Source organism: Hibiscus syriacus, unplaced genomic scaffold (assembly GCF_006381635.1).
Source record: "Hibiscus syriacus cultivar Baekdansim isolate YM2019G1 unplaced genomic scaffold, ASM638163v2 tig00111331_pilon, whole genome shotgun sequence".
Lineage (NCBI taxonomy): Eukaryota > Viridiplantae > Streptophyta > Magnoliopsida > Malvales > Malvaceae > Hibiscus > Hibiscus syriacus.
In genome coordinates this window covers 759,387-785,929 of record NW_024063060.1, presented here as the reverse complement: position 1 = coordinate 785,929, position 26,543 = coordinate 759,387, and the positions used below count along the sequence as shown (strand labels likewise).

General features: G+C 33.7%; 2 protein-coding genes and 2 pseudogenes across 6 annotated transcripts; 2 read left to right on the top strand and 2 right to left on the bottom strand.

The window, feature by feature from the left end:
* Positions 1-614: 614 nt before the first annotated feature.
* Positions 615-22,491, bottom strand: LOC120158880 (ubiquitin-conjugating enzyme E2 2). Of its 5 annotated transcripts, XR_005519289.1 has the most exons (8): positions 22,357-22,491; positions 21,386-21,519; positions 21,246-21,271; positions 20,423-20,512; positions 19,848-19,936; positions 19,464-19,677; positions 11,887-11,893; positions 615-624 (listed from the first exon to the last, which is right to left on the bottom strand). XR_005519289.1 is itself a non-coding variant. In XM_039169608.1 (6 exons), the coding sequence occupies exons 2-6, from the start codon at positions 21,508-21,510 to the stop codon at positions 19,549-19,551; spliced, it is 459 nt and encodes a 152-aa protein (XP_039025539.1). In that variant the 5' UTR covers positions 21,511-21,519; positions 22,357-22,491; the 3' UTR covers positions 19,366-19,548. The 5 variants fall into 5 exon arrangements, 4 of the variants coding, with proteins under 4 accessions (XP_039025539.1, XP_039025542.1, XP_039025541.1 ...); XM_039169608.1 differs by lacking the exons at positions 615-624; positions 11,887-11,893 and having other exon boundaries at positions 19,366-19,677; XM_039169611.1 differs by lacking the exons at positions 615-624; positions 11,887-11,893; positions 22,357-22,491 and adding an exon at positions 22,236-22,310 and having other exon boundaries at positions 19,366-19,677.
* LOC120158872 (ACD11 homolog protein-like) lies at positions 6,641-8,939 on the bottom strand. The gene is made up of 4 exons (XM_039169601.1): positions 8,677-8,939; positions 7,914-8,086; positions 7,629-7,774; positions 6,641-6,747 (listed from the first exon to the last, which is right to left on the bottom strand). The coding sequence occupies exons 1-4, from the start codon at positions 8,911-8,913 to the stop codon at positions 6,641-6,643; spliced, it is 663 nt and encodes a 220-aa protein (XP_039025532.1). The 5' UTR covers positions 8,914-8,939.
* On the top strand, positions 16,273-19,235 carry LOC120158881 (annotated as a pseudogene).
* Positions 21,921-26,543, top strand: LOC120158871 (annotated as a pseudogene).

The following is a 26,543-nucleotide window of genomic DNA, read 5'->3' as shown; positions in this document are numbered from 1 at the left end:
GACATGAGTGACATAATAGGGCAATGATAACATATTCTCTGACAAAATAATGGAAGGCGCGCCCCCGGGAACGCGCCTTCAAGTCCCCTGAGAAATAATAGGTACTGATATGAATAGTGTCCCCGAGGGACATGAGTGACATAATAGGACAATGATAATATATTCTCTGACAAAATAATGGAAGGCGTTCCCCCGGGAACGCGCCTTCAAGTCCCCTGAGAAATAATAGGTATTGATATTAATAGTGTCCCGAGGGACATGAGTGATATAATAGGGCAATGATAATATATTCTCTGACAAAATAATGGAAGGCGCCCCCCCCCCCCCGAGAACGCGCCTTCAAGTCCCCTGAGAAATAATAGGTATTGATATGAATAGTGTCCCCGAGGGACATGAGTGACATAATAGGGCAATGATAACATATTCTCTGACAAAATAATGGAAGGGCCCCCCCCCCCGGGAACGCGCCTTCAAGTCCCCTGAGAAATAATAGGTACTGATATGAATTGTGTCCCCGAGGGACATGAGTGACATAATAGGGCAATGATAACATATTCTCTTACAAAATAATAGAAGGCGCACCCCCGGGAACGCGCCTTCAAGTCCCCTGAGAAATAATAGGTACTGATATGAATAGTGTCCCCGAGGGACATGAGTGACATAATAGGGCAATGATAAAATATTCTCTGACAAAATAATAGAAGGCGCGCCCCGGGAACGCGCCTTCATGTGAATAGTACTCCGATTATAGACACTATTATATGCAACGTATTATAAACTTTCAAAACAAACTTCAGTTCACAAGCTTTCAAATTCTCAAATTCACAAACTCTAAATTCTCAAATTCTCTAAAAATGAGTCGTCTTTCTGTTGTTGTTTTGTATGATGAAGAAATTAAGGAAGCTGAAGAGGGGGTTGTTTTTGAGTCAGATCATTATATCCCCTTAACCTTGAAGAGAAACATCACAATTGAGGAGTTAATCACAAAACTTTCGTTAAAGATTCGTGTAGCAGGGCAGAGAAGACTATCTTCACTTCAGTACAGATTTCCTACTGAACTTTTTCCGCTCACGTATACATCATTTCAGCTTTCAAACGATGATGATGTTTCTATGATAGTTGATGCTCATATGGGGAGTTCACAATCTCTTATTGAAATGTATGCCACTTTTATTGAGGTTCGTGCAACTCGTGGTCTCTCATATTCTTTTCACTTTGGCATTGCATATCAAGTTGATCAAGTTGATAGCCCGACACAACTGATCTGTAATGATTTCACATCATTAATGGCGGATCCAACGCCAGATGCCATGCCATCAAGTTCAATAGGAAGGCATTCATCTGCAACTGCTTATGATCTCAATCCACGTGGCTTCACCAATAATCCATATGGCAACATCTCTTCTACTTCAAGGGGCAGACATTCATCTACCAATGTTTTCGACTTACATATGGAAATGCCAACGAGACGGCAGTCTATTCACATCCCACATGATACAATGGCCTCAATTTCAAGGGGAGGACACGCAAACGGGAACTTATTTGACCTCAACATTGGATTATCGGAGGAACCCTCATCTCCACCAGAAGAACCTCTTCGGGAGCTAGGTGCAGATGGTGCTGAAACAGGATTATTCGTTGAACCTGACTCACCACAGTTTAACGTACATTCTGATGATGACGAGGATGACGTTTCGATAAATACAACACCATCCGAACTTCCTGCACATATGTATGAGGCTGATTATGATGCAATGTATGAGCCTGAATTTCCATATCTTCCTGATGTTGGCAACTATGGACTTCAATCATCAGTCAATGACGGTAATTTACATATTGGAATGGAGTTCGCATCGAATGAGGAAGCAATGATGGCAATAAAGAGTTACAATATTCGTAACTCAGTTCAGTCCCGAGTTGATCGATCTAATACGGAGAAATATGTCTGCTACTGCGTCCAACGTGACAACGGATGTCAATGGATGGTCCGTGTATCAAAGAGGAAAAGGAAGAACAACTTATGGGAACTAACCAGATACAACGGTCCTCATACATGTTGTGCAAGAGGTATAAACCAGGATCATCCCAACTTGGACTCCAACATTATTTGCCAAGCAATCATGCCCATTGTGAAGCAAAGCTCTCATATAGCTATTGCAGTGTTGATTTCTGCTATACAGTCACAATATGGGTACACTGTCTCATATAAAAAAGTGTGGTTGGCAAAACAGAATGCCATTTGCAAACTTCATGGCGAATGGGATTCCTCTTACAACGAGCTGCCCAGTTGGTTTCATGTTGTGCAAAGACTTAATTCCGGGACAATTATTGAGTTCAAAACTCAACATCATTACGTGAATGATCGAATGGTTCACGATCGCTGCCAATTTTACCGTGTCTTTTGGACTTACCCTCAGTGTATTAATGCAGTCAAGTACTGTAAACCAGTTGTCCAAATTGATGGTACTTTCTTGTATGGGAAATACAAGCAAGTTTTATTATTGGCTGTGATCCAAGATGGAAACCGCAATATTCTTCCTGTTGCGTTTGCCCTCGTTCAAGGAGAAGACACTGAGTCTTGGGCTTTTTTCCTTAAAAATTTACGTTTACATGTTGTCACCAGGGAATGAGTATGCATTATTTCAGACCGAGGAGCCAGGATAAAAGCAGCAATGGACTATTTGGGTACAATGTATAGACCTCCACATGTTCAACATCGTTATTGTGTCCGTCATATTGCTGCAAACTATTACGGAAAATACAAGAAGAACGATGAACGTCAGTTAGTCGTGCGGATGGGTATGTTACTTTTTCCCAATTTTTCTATCAATTTCTTATTACTTATTTATACTTCATATTAACTATTACATATTCCTAATGGCTTAGGTTACGAACTCTTACCTCAAAGGTTTGAGTCGATGCTACAAGAGTTGTTTGGCAAAAATAAGAAGGGGTGCGAGTACATTATGGACATCAGCAAAGAAATGTGGACAAATGCATATGACGGGGGTATCGCTATGGTCATATGACAACAAACTTGGCTGAAGCAATAAATTCAACCTTAAAGGGGGCGCGTCATTTACCAGTCACGACATTAGTTAAAACGACTTATTTTCGTTTGGGGCAACTCTTTGCAAAGCTCGGTGGACAAGCTCTTACTTGGATGCAAAACGACCATATTTACCACCCAAGACTAGTAGTTGATTTACAGAAAAAAGTGGCTGCATCAAATGGGATGTTAGTTACAAATTTTTCTCGCACCCGTGAATTGTTTCGTGTAACCGAAATGCCACGTCCGCTGCAAGGGATTGGAGCTAACTCTTTCAGAGTTAATCTGCAAGAGAGGTGGTGCGATTGTGGTTTCTTTCAAGCACTCAAATATCCATGCTCTCATGTCATTGCAGCTTGCTCACATTCGCATTTGGACTACAAAAATTATGTTGATCCCGTATACCAACTTTCACAAGTATTCAAGGTACATGAATTTGAGTTTCCGCCCATAGGAAACGAAAGAGACCCAAATGAGATTCAAACTTGGCTTACAATTGTACCAGATCCATTGCTATTGAGGGACTCAGGTCGTCCAAAATCTACTAGAATACATTGTGATATGGATATTCGGGAGAAGTCAACAGAACAAAAACGATGTGGGCATTGTAGAAACATCGGGCACAATAGAAAAAAATGTCCAGCTCTGTTATCATCATATAACCGTTAGCTCTTATGTAATTAATATTGTGTTTAAATGAATGTTTTTGTTTCTAATAATTTAATGTTATTGCATTTTATATAATTTGTCAATGTATGAACACCTAAATAATTTTTTTTAACTTTTAAATACATAAATATTTTCAATATATTTATTTAATATAATAATTAATATATTATTAGTTATAAATTTTTTTTAAATATAATAATAATTCCATCTTCTAAGTAGAGAAAAATATTAAATTAAACAAATTAAAAGTTATTAAAAACTTTATGTATACGATGACACATTTCATGTTCTGATTGGAGGATTAAATTTATTAAATTAAATTTTCAATAAGACTAATTTCATAAAATATGTAAGTCTTGAATATTAAATATGTAATTATACTAATTTATTAACTTATGCATCAATATTTTCGTTAAATATTGATAAGAGATGACTAGATTGATAACATTTAAATAATTAACTGATAAAATTAATAAATCGATAATCAAAATCAAAAATAATAATATAACCATATGTGTAATATTATAATTTCATACATTTTTCCTATAACTACAATAAAATCAAAACTGGTTTTCATATATTGTTCTATCATATTAATGTAGATAATTCACTCTACCTTTAACACACATTAACAAAATACATTTGATAATTCTTACATTATAATTGAAACACTTTACATAATATATTACTAATTTATAATAATAATAAAAATAAAATATTTATTATTAAACAAAATACCAGCGGGACAGTTGAGTCATCAGAATCCCTTGAATGCGCGTCCCCGGGGATGCGCCTTTCGCCAGCTCAACCGAAAGGGTGCCACTTCGGGAAATATATATCAAACGGTGCTAAAAAGATAAATATTCAGTTAAATAATGTCAGTTTGGTCAAATCTCAAACCTTGGTAGTAGTCGCCGCGTTTGGTGTTGTCGAGGATCGGCGGGTCAAACGTTGGCGGTGGTAGCAGTAGAGATGGCAGGAGGCACCGGATATTATGGGATTATGTTCCCTTGTATTTTATTTTTTTACTTTTTTTGTATTTTTAAATTTAATAATAGTAATATATTGGAGGGAAAATTTAGTGATTACAATGTTAATTTATGCTAAAATTAAATTAATAAATTTTTATGGTTATATGTTATAGGTTGTGTTAGTGTTAAATTATGAGAAAAAAATATTAAACTTTTTTTCAAAAAATACTTTGATAATATAAAAATCAGTATGCCATTGAAAACTTCAAGGTTTGAGCAGATTTGTAATTAATCTCCTCTTAAGTTTTCGATTGTTGAAGTTGAAGACATTAATCTTCCGTTTGTAGAACGTAATTTTGATTTATGTAAGTTAACGTGGGAATATTGATATATTTTATTTTAAATTTTAAATTTTTACGTGTGAATTTTAAGGATTTATAAGTTTTATGAGTTTAATTAGTACATACAATTTTTTTTTTAAAATGCCCCCAACAAGAAATATCAAGTTTGGCTACTGCATCATATGTCATCATTCTTACGGTATGCTAACTTAATGCCACCCAAATCATCATATCATGATTTAACTAAAAAAAACACTCAAAATAAATACATTTGACATACAAACATCAAATTTATGACTTTCATGAAACATTTCGGAGTTATAAGTCTACTACCTTAGTGCAAACCACCCACTCAATTTCGGAGTTATAAATCTAGAATCATGAAATACAATGAAAGAAGTTTGGAAAAGTCTCATCGCTTAAACAATTCCAAAATCTCCAAATAGCTTCACACCAGCTCTCATGAAAGTGATGAGCTTATTTTGGTGCTCTTGAGATGCTAGCAATGATTCTTACCCTCTTCAATCCTGGATAAATCCTCAAGTCTAGAAAATTTGATTCTTTATCAAACCAAAACTTGAAAAATAGAGAGAGAGAGACGAAAGTAAAAGGGGGTGATATACTTGGTGAGCCTTGTCTCCTTCTTTCCCACGTACAAACAAAAACAATTTAATGAAAGCCAACCACGATTTTCATAAATAGATAGAGTACACTTTTATTTCTTTAATCTCTATCTCCAATTCAAAAATTCCATTTTTATGGATATTTAAGTCTAATTCCACTCAATTATGCTCATAGTTTGTCTAACGACTTTAACCTTGCTTATTAATTGCTTCATTTATACTTAGATTAACGCCCAAATGTTGACTCAGATATCTGAGTTGTTACACGTACTCATTAATTTTACAACTCTTTCATTTTTTCCTTTAGCCCAACCATGATTATAGTTTGCATTCTCATGTTTTCCATTATTCCTATTTCCACTATGCCTGGGTGCTCGGGTTGAAGTGAGAAAAGGGTTGGATTCAAACTCCAGAATCAAAATATGATGATAAAAAAATTTACGATTTAATGACCGCCAATGATGATGGTCGACACAGTGACCAATAATCACGATGAGCGATGGTCAAAATTTGAGTTGATCTCTACGTGACCCAAAACTTAATTAAAAAAGAAAACAAATCAGAATAGAGATAGAAAAATAATAACTGAATGACAAAAATTTAATCTCTAAAGTTGAGTGATAAAAAATTTAGAATTTTTAAAATACAATTACCAAAATAGAAGTAAGAAGGAAATTAAGTGATGAAATTTATGATTTACCCATAATTTAAAGTCATGTCAAACAAAAAATCAATATTGCATTAATTACATATGTGATTTAAACTATTATTTACAGGTCACTACATGTATAGGTGTTTATTTATTATATTTATACACTTGACTTAACTTTTATAAAATTTAAAATCTTAAACAGATTTTTAATTATACATACAATTACTTGGTGTATTGTATGAGTATACAAGGTAGTTTTATATGTATATATACAGAAGTATATGGTGGTTGAATAAAATATGTGTTCTTTCTTCTCCCCCAATTGAGGTAATGAGTCACCAGTCCAAGGTGACATTCCTAGAAATATAAAGCTTATCAATGTACGATAGTACTGGACGCGAAGCTTCGATATACCTTTTCATTTTCTTCTCTGCTGTATGATCTGCAAATATATATGCGCACACATGTATGCATCAAAGATTTATCTGTAAGCTAAATTCAGTGATGGATCTAGAAATTTAAAGATAAAAGTTTAAAATATTAATACTCTTTTTTTTAATAATGGGTATACAAAATTTCTTATTTTTTTCTTCTTCCTTAAATATATTGAATTATATTTAATATTTATTTTAAAATAATAGGTATGCATTTGCATATGCATCCTTCCCCGACTGAATTTCAGTTATTTTCATAAATACATGTAAACCATGTATACATGTTTATATATGGTGATCAAAGACATTATAAAATATTAAGAAAATACATCCTAAATATAAATAGGTATAATGATAAAATTATCTTCAACGTTTACTTAAATAATTATTTTGGCCTCTATTCTATTTTCTGGAGTATTTTAATCTCTTACGTTTTAGTTTTTTGTTAAAATAATTTATATTAGATAGAAACTGTTAGTTTGCTAACGATTAATGCATGTTGCTGACGTAACATTTTCACATGTGTGATTGTTGTTATGTCAGGTGGCATGCACAATGTCACCTGAAGTGATGATATGGCATGTCACGCTGCATCACTCAAAATGGCGATGTAGCATGTGGCATGTCACCTAAAGTGATGATATGATATATGTCACATCACCAATGAAATATATATGAAAATATAACGTTAGTAACATTCATGAATCATTAGTCAACTGATGTTTTTATCCAACATGAGTTATTTTGATTAAGATTGAAATGTTGAGGATTAAAATGTTCCAAGGAAAAGAACAGAGACCAAAGTGACTATTAAATGAACTTTGAGAGCTAATTTTATCATTATGTCATATAAACATTGGGTAGAATTAGGTAATAATCCAAAACATACCTGTTTCATTGAGCTTGATCAGAAGTTCTTCCCTTGTTGGAAGAGTATACATTCCAGCAGAAACAGCGGTCCTGACAGTCCATGTGTGGTACGGTGCACACACTTGAGCATAAGCTGTTGAAGCCGCATCCCTCAATGAGTAACAGCTACAATTTGGAACCAAAAACAAGAGAGTTGCTTATTATCTCCAATGATGTCCATTCTGTTCATTGTAGTAAGTAAGATGATAGAGAGAAAAAGAAAATAAAAAAAGGCATCAGGGAAGGGCAAAGTGCATAACCATACTCAGACGACACAAATTCTTCGAATAAAGCGCGGATGAGATCAAGGCCTTGTCTAACTCGACGCAGGTTACGCGAATGGCTTCCCGGTGTCTTCACCGTGTCGTTAGCAACATCGAGATCAAGAACATTTTCTAAGGTGGCAAACCTCTTGGATGCTTCCACCAGATCATGTACCTGATCAAAACCATTTATCACATGAGAAATGGAAATGCAAATACAAGAAACTAGTAGGGATGAGCAAGGACCTCAACTTGATAGATTTTGACCTGATTCGATTATATTTTTATCATTTTTTTTAAATTTTGAGTTCAGGTCGGATCAAGTTCGTGTTTACGGTGAAAATACTCAATTCAACCCAACTCAAAAAATAATATTGTTATAACTTATATATTTAAAGATAATTATAACACTACTCCTTTTTATATTATTTTTTTAATTAGATCCTTATTTTATTGAATAAAATTAAGAATTTTTTTATAAATATATTTATGTCAGGTCAAATATAATTTGGATTTTATCTAAAAAATAAGTAAGATTTTGGGTAGTGTGAGGATACCCCAAACTTAAATCAGATCGGGTTTTAGATGAATGACATAAATTTTTTAAGTTGGTTCAAATTAATTGAAAATCTGATCCAGGCCCATCCAAACTACACCTTGATGAAATTCTCACTGCATATGACACAAACTTGTACCCATGTAAAAGGATAACAAAATTAAATTATTTTTCATATATTTTTCTTTCTTTCGAAAAAAGCAATAAACCTTGGCGACGTACTCCAACTCGGCGAATTTGAAGGCGAGGCCGAGACAGCTGAAAAGAACAGAAACCAGAGAACATGCTTCACAGAATGTATCCAGCGGAAGTTCTTGATCCTTGTTCTGAGACCCCAACAATTCCGACAGCTCCTCAAACGCTTCTGCTATATCCGACAGAGGTGTTTTAGTTGTCATGGACATCTTGGTCTGAGATTGATTAGAACCGCCATTTGCTTCATCCATGGCTTATATCATTTTACCAATCCCAATCCCCTGTTAAATCGTCCAACATTTTGAATTTCCATCTAGAAAAAAGGAAGAGATAAAAGATGTAGGAAATGGTAAATTGGGCTAGGATTTTACGTGTCTGGTATTGATTCATATTCTTCTTGTTGCAAAAACATGACAAGTGTTATGGGAATAATTAGAGGTCGTACTACAAACACGGCCTGCCACTTGGTTTTCAAGTTCGGGGAATTGGAAAATTCCATCATTTGCTTCATCCATGGCTTATATCATTATACGTTGATGAAGCCGTAAACCATATGATATTGCAATCCATATCAGTAATTTGTGATTAGAAAAGCAATCCAAACGATATGAATGTAACATAAATGAAATTTAATGTGATTTAATTTGTTTATATCAACGGATAAGAGAAATAATAAATCAATATAAAATATAAATATATGATATATCAAATATTTTAAAATCCAATATAAATATCAAAACACGTTTTAAGTCTTTTATGTTATTTATATATAATTTTTAAATAATCTGATATGATTATAAGCTAATATATGTTCAGAACTTTCTTAATCAATTAACAATATATCCTGCCGATGCTACTACTCGAACTTAAAACTTCTAAAAAAATATTACTTTTTTTAACAATAAGACCATTTGATATATTCACGTATTAAACATATGATCCAAAAGGAAATTAATTATTCTAACTACTATAATCAATATGGTATGACATTGAGGATTCTCTTATGTTTACGTTAATATTAATTTTTTTTAATATTACAAATAAGTGTGGCATGTAATAATGTATCATTGTTATCCATATCACATCAATTTTATGATTTAATAAAATTCTCTTTCTGATAATGTTAATGTATCTGTTTCTTTTTATCTCTGATATCTCGATCGAAAAAAAATTATAAAACAATCATACTTGTATAATTTAAATTTTATTTTCCAAATACTAAGTAAATTAAGATGTACAAATGTGTCTGATATCTCATTGTGACACATTTAAACACGATCATCTATTTATGTTTGATATCTCACCGTGACATTAAATTATTTATTATGATAACAGTTGGTATTACTTTGACTGTTTTCTTTTGTATTGGTAGATTATGTATATGTTCGGGTCATTTTCGAACATATATTATAAAATAGTTTCGATCAACTTGTTACTTTTAATACTTTAATGAGAAACAAAAAATTTATTCATGTATTAGTCATTATTTGTGTAGTTTACCACTTTTAATTTTATATTCGAAGATCAGATCAGAAAAGAATTGAATTGAATCGTATGGATTTGGTTATACTGAATGTAGTTGGCATGTAATTAAGAATTTAATCGGATATGCTATGATAGGTTTTGTAAAACCATATGTTTTTATTTAATATAAATTATTCAGTTTTATTTAAATGTGAAATTAAGTTTTTCCCTTATCTTATAAAAGTAAATGATTTGAAAAGTCATTGTGACACTTCGGACTCGTATCCGGGTTGGATACGGGTTGGGGGTGATACAGTGGACTTATCTACCTTTGGTTTTTATTTGCCTGAAGCCCGTAATATTTTGCAGTCTAACATATTCTTTCATGTGTTATTTGTTCCTCGTCATTGTAATACAGTTGCCCATAAGAATTTATATTTAAACAGAATTAAAAAAGAAATCATAATTCGTATCAATATTGAAGAGAATTTAATATTACATATTTTTATTATTATTTACCCCTCATTTATCGCTTGAATATTATTGATTTATATTTATTTTGAGTTCATTTTGGACAAGAACTTCATTGGATTAATTAGCCTAAAAACTAGTAGATTTTGACAGTCTATATTCAGCATTTTATAGAAGACAAGCAAAACTTCCTTGAATATTTAATTTAGAATTTATCTGTGACAAGGTTATCCAGAAGATGAAGAAGAATTCAACTAGAAGGCTAAAAAAAATTATCTTTTGTGATAAACCTTTTTAATTTAGGATTTTTAGTTTGATTATTTTAGGAATGAGTTATTTTATTTGCTTAGAATTCTCGGGTTATAAATACCCCTTAGGTTCAACAGTTGAGACTTATATTGGAATTTATTTTTCTTTGTTATTTATTGAAGTTATACTTTTCTTTCATCTCTATCTTTCTTAATTTTCTTTCATTGTTTTCTTTTCATAATGCTAAGCATGATCCATTCCATGCTTGGCTAAACTTCTACTTAGCCAAAGGTTTTTTTGAAACTCAATTCCATTCGTGCGAATTGAATCTTGATCTTCATACCTTTAGATTGTATTTTTGATTCTCTAGAAGCTGAGAGTAATAATCAGTCATTCTCCTAAAAGTTATTACATCTTCAACTCAAAAGGTGCATGTTGATTTGAAGACTATTTTGCTTCAAGTTTGGAAGTCGGATCGGTTGGTCTTAATTTGGCTTCCCTTGAACAAAATTAGTGGCGCCCTTTAAGGGGAATCAAGATTGATTTCGATTCTCAGTGAGACGTTATAACTCGAGTCGGGCTTTTTCAGAACTTAAAGTTATTCTGGATCTAACGGTGATAGGCGTGGCTAGACTAACAAAGATCGAATTTCGGAGATAGACTTGGAAATTTCGATTAAGGAGAGAAGAGTTAGTTATAGGGGTTGGGCCTTGTTGACTGTAACCGGCATACATCACGAAAGGAAAATTTTATGATTGATCGAAATTGAGGCTATGCAAAATCTGAGGCTATATCATCTTTATTGAATTCTTCTACTTTATTTATTTTATCATTATTATTTTTTATTCAATATTTTATTCATTTATTTTCATTAATTTTAAATCCTTTTTTTCTTGCAGTTGTTTCTGTAGACACCCGTTTTTGTCCGGGTCTTGCAAAAATATTTTATTATTATTATTATTATTATTATTATTATTATTATTATTATTAATACAATATCTAATTACATTATTTTTGTAGGTCCAACAGCCCACCATTACAAGCCAACTCAATTACACTCAGCAGACCCAAGACCAATTTAAGCCCAGACCTGGTACCAATCCAACCTGAAGCCCAACTACAAATGACGCCCACTCTTCAACCCAACTGGGATCAGACCCGATCCACCCGAATCCGGGTTCGACCCGACCCCCTAGTGTTTTTGAAACCCTAACCTTAGGGGTATAATATTACCGCCGCCACTGTCGACCTGCTAGAGTTGTCTCAGCCGACCGCTTGCACCAACACATTGACAGAAATGAAAAATCAATCACAAGCTCTAATCAATCAGAAAAGCAAAGAAATAAAATATCAAAAGCAAATTCAAGGCTATCAATCACATTGGCAGAGATAAAATAAAAACGGGGAGAAGATTTGGATGGGGACCATTCGGGATTTTTGAGAGAGGAAATAGAGAGAGATTCGGGGAAGGGTTTCGAACAAAAAAGGAAAAAAAGAGAAAACAATGAAGAAAAAAAACAAACAACCCTAAGAGAAAAAACCCATTCAAAACTACAATAAAAATCAAAACAATAGAGAAGGAGGTTCTCACCTTGGTTCGAGGCTGTGGAATCCCTAAGGTCATCGGAGTCGTCGTTTCTCGAGAGGTAAACCCTCTAGATCTAGGGTGATGGGGTGTTTTTTAGGCTAAATGGAGGTTGTTTTCGGGTTAAGGGTGAGAGGGGGAAGCTTTTGGAGGGTTTGGGTCCCTTCAGCCACCGTGAGACGTCGTGGTCTCCGCCGTGGCTACTGCCGATGAGGTGCGGTTTTTTCTCTCCGACGAGGAATATTGAGAGAGTTTTAGAACTCTCTCTCTCTCTCTATTGAGAGAGTTTTAGAACTCTCTCTAATAGCTTACCATATCCTTTTTATTTTGTAATCTCTCCATTTGGACCATTTAATGAAATTTTGCATTATTATGTTTCGAGTACTGTTTTTTAAATTTTGTATTTAAGTCCTATTTGATGTATTGTATTACTTTGGTTAATATTGGATTTTGGTTACGATATTCATAAATATGTCATTTTGGTCATTAATGTGCATGTGATTATATTTTGGTTTAATTGTTATTTTCCCTTACATATTTTAATGTAGTTTATTTTAGTCCTAGCATTATTATGGGTTATTCTCATTTTAGTATCTATATTTGTTTAAAATGTTGACTGTGGTTCTGATTTGTTAATTATTGTTGTTCAATCCTTTTAGTTTATGTTTTTATTATTTTAGTCCTTTAACTTTTTGTTTTTACTATTTTAGACCTTTAAGTTTCTATTTTTGCCATTTTAGTCCTTTAAATTCTTGTTTGTACTATTTTGGTCCTTTGAGTTTATGTTTTTGCTAATTTTGGTCCTTGTAATTTCAAGTACTTACTTTTTGGTCATTATATTTTGGTTTGTAATATTAATTTTCTTTTATTTCAATTTCTTATGTATGTACATATTTTTATGTTATGTATTCGTATCATATGTAAAAAAAATGCTCTCCATTTGTTGTAAATATTTTATTTTGCATATTTCTATTTGTATATACTTTCATTGTATTTCTTTATTAATATTATTCGAATGTTTTTCAAGAACACCGATTTATAGAATGAGCGTGGAAAGCTTCACTTGGTCGAAGTGATGCGATCCGATACGCATTTCAACAAAATGTGAACTTGAAATAAATCAACTTTATTTTGTTAATTAATTCATCTCGTATTTTAAAACAAACAAAGTGATGCATGTTTCTCTAGATAACAAGTAATTTTATTTAACGCAAATGTTTATTGTCAATTTACATTCGATTCACATTTTATCAAAAGGGAATATTCTTTAGGGATAAGAAATAGTCGAAATATATTTCCTGATTGAGGATCGCTAATTTCGAAGTTTCTTTTCGAGTTAAAGAAAATTTCGAAGTTTCTTTTCGAGTTAAAGAATTTTCCCTAACAATAGTTAATTCGAAGCAATTTAATCAATATTCAATAAACGAATCATATTTTAACTTTATACTCGATTTATAATTTCCACCATTACGACAACGGGTAAGAGACATAATTCCAATTTTAGGCGTTGTGGGGTGCTAATCATTCTCACGTGTAACCGACTTCCGAACCTGTTTTAAATTAATCTTTGGTAACGCAAACTAAATTTTGTCGTAAAAACGATTTTTCTTAAAATTATTTTTAAAGGACGTTTTTAGTTATTCAACCTAACTAACCTAAAGGTCGATGGTGACTCATTTTCTATTTAATTACTAATCAACCAATTTTCCAAAATCAAAGTCATAATCGTTTTTTAAAATAATATTTAATTGTTTTACGAAAAAATTAAAATTATTTTTAAAGGACGTTTTTAGTTATTCAACCTAACTAACCTAAAGGTCGATGGTGACTCATTTTCTATTTAATTACTAATCAACCAATTTTCCAAAATCAAAGTCATAATCGTTTTTTAAAATAATATTTAATTGTTTTACGAAAAAATGGTTATGATAGTTTCAATCTAAAAACAACATTATCAAACTTCCTTTGTCCATGTGGATTGACCCTACTTCTCTATATTACTTTATTTATTTATTTGAGAATTATGAATTATTTTTATTTTGAAAAATTCGATGCTTGTCAAATATATACATTTAATCCTATTTCGAAAACAAAAATAAATTAATATGTAGTTAAAGACTGAATTTTTAGAGTGTGGAGTGTAAGGCTCACTTTAGTTGGATCTTGAAGAAGTTATTGAAGTTGAGGAGTGAGGCTAGGAGACTGTTTGTGTCTAGTTCTAGTTTGTGTCTAGTTCTCCTTAAATTGGTTTGGTCAGAGTTTTTGTATTTTGTTTGGGATGTACGTAATCCTAGATAGTTTGAGGACTTTACTCATTCAGTTGAAGAAATTGTTAATTGTATAAAGGAGGCTGTTAGAATCAAGTTGTATAAAAACTATAAAACCCAGGATTGATCGGATTAATTTGCAACTGTAGCTTGACTGCTTTCTTGGATATATAAAAGTTTACTTATTCAAAAAAAATTTACCCTACTTTCTATTAGTTATTCATTTGATTAAAACAAGTATAACACTGACTCCACATAAACCCCTTCCTTGAACCTTCAATCACATCCCCTGTCCCTATTTTAACTATTATTATTCTTAACCATTAGTTCTATACAATTACTATATTCTTTGACAAAGTCTTTGCTCTCTTCTTCCATACCATTATTACCGGTATATAATATGAATAAATTTGTTTTAAACATGAAAAAGTAAATAAACCCATATTTTCTGCTATATAGAAGAAGTGAAGACTTACCTTCCCTATTGTTAATATAGAAAATTTGCATCTTCCAAGGCATTCCATGTGTATCCTTATGCCTTGCTTTGTAAAACTGTACTCCCCTTAATGCATAATTACAACAAGATCATGAATTTAAATAACGGTTCGTTATTAGAATAATGATTATTATATAATGATAATGATATTGTCCTAAATTATTATTTTATGACTGTGATATAGAATAATGATTATTATATAATGATAATGATATTGTCCTAAATTATTATTTTATGACTGTGATACCTATGATAACCATAATAGTATCTATTATGACCGTAATTACTATAACTTAACTGAAAATATGATCACAGTAGTAATTCAAATCTCGGTACATGGCCACTTTTCAACAAGCTTTATGGCTTCAGCGTATAACATTATTGCGGAGAAAGGCTATGGTTTTTATCCATAAAAACAGGCAGCTGAGGTGAGAACAAAACACAGCATGGATCCCATTCAATACAAAGGAATGATAATAATACAGGGATTAGGTAGAACTAATAAATCATTAATGACAAATTCACAGCTTTTCTCACCGACACACGAGAAACGGCCAAATTCTCCCCTCTCGGCCACTGCTTTTAATTTTGAGACTTGATGTAAAGATAGTATTTTTGGTCATTTACACGCGTGAACTCCTCGTGACTCCAATGAGCATTGCTTTTTGTGCTCTTTTATTTGCTTATTTATCGTTTTATCGAATCCCACCTTCAATTTGGCGCGTGTTACTGGCCTATCCTCGAATGTCTATCGTAAACATGGATAGTAGGAACAGATAAAGAATTTTATGTTAAAGTACGAACTTAGAAATAATTTAAAATTTTAAAGAATAAATTATAAAATTTTAGGAGATATCAAATTAGATTAATTAAACTATGAAAGAATTTAAAAGGTTACCGCTAAGAAAGCGTTTGAATTCAGAGGCAAGAGCTGACTTTAACTCTCACTTGCTTCTTTAGAAGTCCCAGTTGATAGATGTATGCATTTGCATGGTGCAGTTCCCTTTTCTTCAACTTTTCATCAACTTTGTCATTAAAAGCGTTTTCAGTCTAGTAAAGTTAAAAGTAGTTGCTTGATCCTATAATTCTGTGGCTCCTACTCCATCAGATTTAACCTTTAATAAGTAGTGTGCTGAAACCCAGATCAGATAGTTGTCTTTTTTACATGAAAACTTCATTTATTGTGGCTGTTGCTGTATGTGCTTAAAGGATATCTGCTGCATTCTGCAGCTGAAAATATGAAGTTAATGTGATTCTCCCTTTCCCATAAATGTTTTCCACCACCACTTCACAATGTTCATCATCGTTCACGAATGGAGGCTTCCAGGGTTGGTTTCTATTTATTGTTTTCTGCAATTTTCATGGTTGTTCCTGTTTCAATAGCTCAGCTTACTCCAATTGAAACCAGGCTTCTTTTCCAAGTTAAAAGGCTCCTCCAATGCCCTCAAGTTCTTCCAGGATGGGACAAGATGGACCAACTTGTGTTATCTCCCTCCTCCTTCTCTAAGAATCATCTGTTCAAACAGTCAAGTGACCGAGTTAACCATCGTTGGCAAGACGAGCTCTTCAGCTGGACAGACTCTGTCGGACAAATTCTCCATTGATGCATTGTTCACTGTCCGCACCAAGTTGTCTAATCTGAAAGCATTGTACTTGGGGTTATGGGGTCCCTTGCCACCAAAAATCGGCAGGTTTCGTTCACTCCAAGCTCTCAACATGACCTCGAATTTCGTCTACAGGGAGGTTCCAAAGCAGATTGCATGGCTCAAGAATTTAACCAGCCTGGTTTTGGCTGACAATCTGTTCAATGGGAGTGTTCCGGATCTTACAGGCTTAACACTCCTTCAAGAGCTCAATTTGGTTGGCAATCGCCTCGGACCTCAACTTCCTTCATTAAGCCAGAGTCTTGTAAGTATAACGTTATGCAACAACTCTTTTAGATCAGAAATCCCTTCAGGATTGAAGAGATTCAATCAACTTCAGAAGCTTGACATCTCTTCCAATAGAATTGTCGGGCCAATCCCATCGTTTCTTTTCTCCTTGGCTTCAATTCAGTATCTTACTTTGGCACAAAACCAATTAAGCGGGGCACTTCCTTGGACCATATCAAGTAGTAAAAGACTCACCTTTGTGGATATCTCAAACAAACTTTTGATAGGAAAACTCCCATCATGCATAGGATCAAATTCCAAGAACAAGACATTCTTCAGTTCATGGAATTGTCTGTCCGCTGGGAAATTGAATCGACAACATCCTTATTCGGTCTGCAACAAACAAGCATTGGCTGTTAAACCCGTCAAAAGGAAGGAGCAGCATCCTGGGATCAACTTTGGCCTAATACTCGTATCATTGGAGGCGTTGTTGTCATGGCAGGAGCTGTTGTTTTGTTGATTCTGGTCATTGTTAGAAGATCACGAAGAAGTGACAATGCAGGCAATGACCAATCCATTGCCGATAAAATGTCAGTTCGTAGCTCTCCGAAACCAGCCATTGATTCAAGTAAGACCCTTTCTTCAAAAGCATTCACTCAAGATTATTATAACCTACCAAATTTGCTGCAACACAGGGCGTGTTCCTCAAACAATGAGATCGGCTGCAATCAGACTTCCTCGATATCGTGTTTTCTGCTTGGAAGAAATCAAAGATGCAACCAACAACTTCGACCCATCAAATTTTATGGGAGAAGGATCCCAAGGGCAGGTAAAACATTCGTGTTTAAAAGCTTATAAAGGTTACATTTAAGTTGAATTATTGGAGTACTTTTGATGTTTGCAGCTCTATAAAGGGTGGATTGTAGATGGCTCAGTGGTGGTGGTAAAATGTTTGAAACTAAAGCAGAAGCATGCACCTCAAAATCTGATGCAACACATGGAAGTTTTGTCGAAACTAAGGCATCGACATTTGGTTAGCGTTCTAGGACACTGTATTGTTACTTACCAGGACCACCCCAACATTGTCAGTACAGTGTTCATTGTTTTCGAGCACTTTTCCAACGGATCACTGCGGGATTATCTTACTGGTAAAGCTTGACCCCTCAAATACTTTAGCCGGCACAACGAAAGCAGATTAATGTTATTTCCTCGAAGAACATAATTTACCTTATATTAATGTTATGTCCTTGAAGACATTAATTTACCGTTGATTTGATCTGGTAGATTGGAGAAAGAAGGAAATACTGAAATGGCAACAGAGAATGGCAATCACCATTGGAGCTGCAAGAGGATTCCGATTCTTGCACAGAGGGATTTCACCTGGCATTTACGGAAATGATTTGAGGATTGATATTATTCTGTTGGATGAGACTCTTACAGCCAAAATCAGTGATTACATCCCGTTGCCACTTAAGGTAATGTCTAATTTTTCAACGTTGCATAATATGTTGTAATTTTTCCTGTGTTTTCTTGATGAAATTGCAGACAGGTTCAGAAAGACCCCTTGCCAATCGTCTTAGCAGGTAATATCTTTTCTCTCCCACCTTGTCAACTTCGATTTCCACTGACGCAATGCTACGACTTGAAACTTAAAACCCTAAACCCTGCAGTGATGAGAATGGCGAGAAGGAAGACATTTACCAGCTGGGGATTCTTCTGCTACAAGTTATCACAGGGAAACTGGCAAAATTCACAAGTGAACTGTATGAGCTTAAACATCGGGTATGAAAAGTTTATTTGTTCCACTTCTCTCCTGGCATTATAAACCATTTGCAAATGCTCCCGTTGCAGCTGGAAAAGAGCTTGGCTGAAGGACCATCAAAGTTGAGAAGTGTGATAGACCCCTCGACAAGGGGCACTTTCGCATACGACTCGATGAAAACCAGTCCAATTCACCATCAATTGCCTGTCCAAAGATTCAACCAAACGCCCTTCAATAGAAGACGTTCTTTGGAATATGCTATACTCGATCCAAATTCAGGAAGGATGGAGCAGCAGTGGAAACCTTTCCACAAATTTGTAATACTTCAGCAAACCATGAATTATCATCTTCTGTAACTTTACACCTGTTGCAAAAAAAAAAAAAAAAACCCAACAAATGTGCATGCATTTCCAGCTGTATTTACACAAGATTCTTTGCCAAAATCAACATCATGATAACTTCCTCACATGGCAACATGGTCCACTATCATTCCCTCATTAAAGGCTTTTTGCACCAAAAAGAAAGTTTAAACTACCTATTGAACAAACGAAGCACATGAAGATACGACAAATCATTTCAATAAAGGGAGCGTTATCCATCCTTATAAAACAAACCAACATGATAAATAGAGTCTATATAGTTTGCAACACATCTTTTCAGTGTCAATGTTATTTAGACAATAAAGGGGCATCGGACTATTAATCCGTGAGAGAGTGAGCTGTCAATCAGCTGTCCAGCTCTGCTCCACAATCTCACGCACTCTCCTATTGTATTCACGCTTATTCTCACTAAACATCCGTGCAGCTTCGGAATTTGCTGGAGAATTTGGATTTGGGTCACAAAGCAATGACTGCATATACAAAATAATATCATTAACAGCCAGCTTTGAAAAGCACAACCAATGTTTCAGTATCATGAGGCAGATAGTAGACTATGACAAGCCTGAATTAGAATCTTATTTATACTTTAAACTATGGTTCTCAGATAGCTGCAAATGAATGCTTGAGAACCGTACCATACCTGAATAGATGTCAGTATTGCAGCTACATCATAAATTGGACTCCACTGATTTTGTAGAATATCCAAACAAATGCTTCCATCCGCATAAACTTAGAAAATTGAAGGATAAAATAGGGATTACAACAAGATCAGCTACACTCTAGTCTCACAAATTTAACAAATCCAAAACCTGGGTTGAACATGCAATACCAATATCATATTTGAATTACCTACTGGATATTTTAGCGAATGGATGGTGCCTATGAAAGAAACAACTATATAAAAAAATGGATTCCTATTGGATATTTGAGCAGGGTTCTAGTCTTTCATAAATCACAAGTATTCAAACAATTAGGTCTGCTTATTCAAAAGTATAGCCCCGATAAAAGATAACAGCTTGATGGGTGACACAAACATAAACACTATAGTCTCACGCTATATATCATTACAACTGTCATGAAAGAAAGGGTAAGCTTATCTTTACACAAATTATTTACAAGTTAAAGCTACTGGTAAAAAAATTAAAACTGCAAGGTATGCAAGAAAACATGAAAATGTCAATATAGCTAAAGAGTAGGATTTTTCTGGAGGCTCACTGTTAGGATGGAACATTCGAGAGACAAAACGAACAGTCGGTGGCTTGTTTGGATAATCTTCCGAAAATTGAAGTGTCAGTTTAAACGTACCTGAAGGATTAAAATATCAAGATTAGAGATTATTCATAGTTCTTAGCAATATACCTACATCATATGATAAAATTATCCAAAGAAATAGCTCAGATGATCCTGAAATACAAGTATTTCAAACTAAAATTTACATTACAAATAAGCAAAACCATTAATCACAGTCCTGGTTTGAAGGTTAAAATGCATACGACGAAAGGGCAAAGGCCAATTTCTAAAGAGCATTCTTAAAATGATTTCAGGGTCATCACTCATCAGGTTTCAAATTTTTTCTCAAGGTTCTAGTTCATCACAAGGTTGTTTAACATCATCTGCTTCATTATTTACAGGACAAATAACTCTTAAGGGACCATTACCTATGCCACTCCTATCAAATAAATCTAACCTTCAGTACTTTACATGAATTTCCTGCTCATAAGATTCACAGAAACTCTGTTTTGTGTTTTAGGCCAAAACTTACCTCATTATAGGGGGGAAATTCATCATTCACAAAACCATACAGAAAATGTAGATAAAAAAGGATAGGGGTAAAGCATGTAACCTTTTACTGCATAGTAAATAGATAGTATGAGTATGGAGCAGTAGAATTACTAGCGAATTGTGTCCAATCCAATAAGATCATAACAACATATAATGCACATAACAACGTTCTAAAGAGAAAAGAAAACAAACACACCAAACAACTACATGAAAATCTGATACTTCAGAAAGAAAAATCCACCAGAATTTACTTTACCTCCATCCCATGGGGTGTCATCAGGCCTGCAAATTCATTAAGCAAAGTCGTTAGCACGATGCTATTGAATCTTCATATAAGAAAGGGCAAAAAATTCCAAAAGATAAACCCGGACACTCCAGTCTTATATTTCCACATACCCAAATATAACAGCATTCCAGAGCATAATATTGTTATCTTGAGGAGCACCACTAATTCCTGCAGGAGGATCTTGTTGCAGCCTCTTAAAATCCCTCATCAGTCTCTTCCTTGCTGGAGTCGACATCCTCACCGCCTGCAAATTTAAAGGAAGCCAACCCAAATCAATACAAACTTGGATATTGTGAAGAATAGAAGACACTAGAGAGTTCCTTAACATAAACATCAAACAGATTAGCTTAAAACCAGAGTTCTGGAACTATGCCAAGTTCTGTTAGAAGATTTGCTTTCTAACTTTACAAGCAGACCGACAAACAAACCTCAATCTTCTACTTTGAGATGTAAGCAGAGATATAATCATGAAACACACAATAGGAGGCAACTATCTCCCACCGTATAAACTCTAACTGTGATCCCGAATATTTGAACTAAATAATTCCAACTTCGAATTTCAAGCTCTAATCATCAAGAAAAGACAATTTGCAGACTCATAATATTGGAAAACAATATACTATAATTCTCCGGATACATTAAGCAATGAAGAGAGAGACCAAAGATGACATAAAGCAGACTTTTGCTTTTAAGTTTTGTTCTGGACACGTATTAAGCAGATCACAACCACTAAAAAATAAAAGCAAAATTAAAGTTCACTCATTCCTAAAATTATCAGATGAAACAAGCGTCTAAAAATATCTAAGAGAATCTAACCATAAAGAGTTAAAATCACCATGGATATCAGCTGAAAACGCACATCTAATTAATACCCACAAGAAACCAATCCTAGATCCAAAAACTTACATAACCCAAGATCCATAACCACAATAACAACAATAAAAGACCTAATGCTTCAACCTATCTAGCAATCAAACCCAGAGTTTCCATTGGATATGTAATGAAGAAACAGAAAAAGCCCAATCAAAGAAACAGAAAACAACGAGAAAAAAAAGAAGGGAAGAGAGAAAAAGGGTCTTACTTTCTGAGTAAACGCGGCTAGTTAACAAGGAATTTCTGAAAGAGAGCTTCAGAATCAGAACGAGTTAACAAAATGTGAATAAAGAAGGAAGCAAATTTCCTTCCCAATAATTGCTGATTAAAAAATGGAAAATAATACCAGAGAAACACCTGTAAACGAATCGAACGCATACGAACGAAAGTATGTTTATGTTCGTTCATTTAATAAATAAACGAACATAAACGAACACGAATATAAATGAACAAAATTTTTTTCGTTCATGTTCGTTTATTAAGGAATATAACTTGTTCGTGTTCGTTCATTTAATAAATAAACGAACATAAACGAACACGAACATAAATGAACATAAACGTTGGAGACCCTATATTTCATTGTTCTTTAATGAAAAAATAGTCGACAATGCAAATCAACCAAATCTACAGTGATAAATAGCGTAAGAGTTGATTAGCAGTAATAAAATGTTTGAAGATATCAAATATTTCGATCAATCTTTTAAAGATATTAAATGATTCACACGACTTTAATTTAACGATATAACATTTATCTTAGTGGTCTATGATTACATATGAACAATCATTTTTCACTACGTTATTTTAATAAATTCGTCGGCTAAAAGTTTTGTGACATCAATGTCAAACTTTAGTAAGGTTTCTTAATAATAGTCCTTTCCGTTGGCAGAGTAGAAAATTTAACAGCATGAAGATTTCAAACAGTACAAATTGGACTACAAGGCAATAAATAAATCTGAAATCCCTTCGATGCTACATATCGTAACTGATATTATTGCTAAACCACCATTCAAAATTTTAACATACCTGAAGTCTACTCCACAACTAAAGGTCACACAAGAACTATGAAAATAAAAGTTCATTGTCAAAGTGTATTTTCTACTTATTAATGGGTTCTTCTTGGAAAACCCATTACTTCCACTATTACTTCTTTTGTAGAAATTGCATAGAAACATTTGTTTTGTTTTCTGGCAAATTCTATTTATTTTTCTCTTTACTAATGCTCATATACTACCGATTGTTACCTTTATCTTCTCATTTATTTCTAGAAAGAAGTATAATGTTTTCTTGAGTTTTAGATGCGAAGATACACACAATAACTTTACATGTCAACTATTAAGCCAAATAAAACAGAGAAAGATATGAAAACATACATGTAAAACTTCATATTGCACTATAATATAACTTGTTTTGAAGCTTTCAGCGATCGTCTCCACTCTCTAGTGAACACTAGGGTTTGAGAAAAAAAAAGTTGGAAAATGAATATAGGTGTGAGGTGCCTCACGGGTTAACATATTGGATTTAATCTCCAAATAAAATTGGGTTAATTATGGAATTGGTCATCAGAATATCAGATTAATTAATATTTTTAAGATACTTACAAATTGGTCACCAAAATTAATTTAAGAAGATTGGGTTAAACATAAATGAATGAACATAAACGAACATAATCGAACAAACATAAACGAACATAATCGAACAAACATAAACGAACATAATCGAGCGAACATAATCGAACGTTCACGAACGTAAATGAACGAACGAGACCATGTTCATGTTCGTTCATTTAATTAACGAACACAAAATCTTGTTCATGTTCGTTCATTTAATAAATAAACGCACATAAACGAACTTCCCGCTGCACGGTTCATGAACGGTTCGCTGAACGTTCAGTTCATTTATCTATACTTCTTTTCTCATTTTTTAATGGGTAAATTACTTGTTTAATATCTAAATTATTAGTTTTGATTCGTTTTAGTATATAAACTTTCAATGTTTTCAAAACTATAGTTGATGTTTAGTTTTTGTTTTATTCTAGTACCTTGTTGTTAAAATCCACTACATTTTTATGGGCAAATTACATCATTTATCACTCAACTATTTTTTCACTCCTATTTTGATACTAAAGTTTAAATATTTTCAATTTAACTACTCAACTTTGAAATTACTCCTATTTTAATCACTCTAATTTATTTTATTAATAATTTTTTGTGATATGACATATTTTATTATTATTTTATCCATGTATAATTAAAAAAATAAAAGTTAGAGTGATTAAATTAGGAGTAATTTAAAAGTTAAGTAATTAAATTAAAAATATTAAACTTTAGTGGCCAAATAAGAGTGAGAAAATAGTTTTGTGATGAATGATACAATTTACCCATGAAAAAGGTGTCATGTGCAATTCACCCGTTAAGTTTTTAACGGCAAGATACTAAAACGAAAAAAATAAACGTTAGCTATAGTTTTAAAAAATTTAAAAATTTAAGTACTAAAAATTGATAGTTTAAATACTAAATACATAGTTTGCCCTTTTTAATTTCTAGTTCTATTTTTAAAAAATAAATACAAATAAATTGCATTTTAACCCTTAAACTTGAGCATATATTCTATATTGGTATTTTATTTTGGGTAATATATGTCAAATACCACTCATCTTTAAGCTCGGGCTCGAAAATGCTATCGACGTTTCAATTTTGCCAATTTTAGCACTGACGTTTATGTTTCACTGTAATTTTTCCACTTCGTCGTTAATCTGTTAACGGGACGATGACATGACATCTTTTTTCTGTGACGGCGATGGCATGACACCCTCATCAAAACGACGTCGTTTTGGCACGACCGTTTTGATGCTTAAAAAGCTCAAAACGACGTTGTTTTGTTGATGAAAAATATGTTTTTCATGAGATTCGAACCGCAGACCTTTAGAATCCAAATATAAATACCCAACCACCAAGCTAACTTAAGAACTTGCTATAACCTTAACAAAACTATTATAAAATGTTCATCACTACTACCGTCACCCTCATTATCTTCCTCATTATCTTCTCTTAAGAACTTAAAAACTTTAGAACCGTGTGGCGCTTCAGACGATGGAGCTCAACAGGGAAATGAGGGATGTGATGATCGAGAAGGACAACTTTCGAGAGTTTTCGAGGAGTATTTCTGAGCTGGACGTGTTTTTGGGGTCATTAAGTGTATGGAAAATATAAGCTGCCAGGGGATCAGACTTTAACAAGGCAGCACTGGAGAAGTTGAGTGGCTTGTTACGAAAAGCTTCCAAGATAATCGATGATTATAAGTCCAGTAGCCATCTTCGGTTCTTGCTTCACTCGCATTCGGTGCTTTCACAGATACAAGGTCTAGCTAAAGATATTGCCTCAACCATTTCCTCGTTGCATCTGGCTAATCTTGATATGACACTGAACTTGAAGAGCATTAATGATGAGGTTATTGATAAGCTGAATACGATGGAGTTTCGAGTGGCGATAGCGACCAAAACGATTGCTGCGAAAATAGAGAATTCGGTATCCCAAAGCAGTAGAAATCGAGACAATGTTGTAAAGCTTCTGGAGAAGATCGCCGAAGTCATTGGTGCTTATGCTAATGCATCTTTGGTACAAAATGAATTGGCACTTCTGAAGCAGAAAAAAGAAGAGATGGAAATTCAAAAGAAACGAGCAGAGGCGCTTTAGCTTTCCCAATTGATACAGTTGTTGTATAATACCGAAATCGTTTCGAGTCCACAAAGCGAGAAGACCCTGACATATCATAAGCAATACCCTATTGGTTCCTTCATATGCCCCTTGTGCAATGAGATGATGGTTGATTCGGTTGCAGTCATTTGTGGCCACAGCTTCGAATGGAAATCGATACAGAGATACTTCTAGAGTGGAAAAAAAGATTGTCCTACTTGCAAAGAAGAGCTTCAAAATTTATAGCTAACACCAAATGTTAACCTTCGATCCTCAATAGAAGAATGGAAGAAAAATGATATGGATTGGAGATTTCAAGCAGCAGTCTCCCGAATCAACTCCGATGACCATATGAGGAAAAAAGAAGCCTTTGATGATATGTAGGTTCTCGTGTAAACCCCTTAATATACTGTGAGAGCTGTAAAAGAGGGGCTCATCTCGAAGTTTGTCAAATCATTAAAAGATGCTAGGGCTTAACTCCATGGCAGCTGTGAAATGCCCTTATTGCTTAGCTAAATACTGCCATGATCATAAGGTAAGAATTGGATTTGTGTTTTTACTTTTAACATGTTGAATATCAAATGTCTGAAGAGTTCCTTCTTGGAATTGCAGTAAGAAATTGTTGCAGCAGGAGATACTGAGGGTAACGGTGGTAGTGATGAACATTTATAACAGTTTTGTTAAGGTTATACCAAGTTCTTAA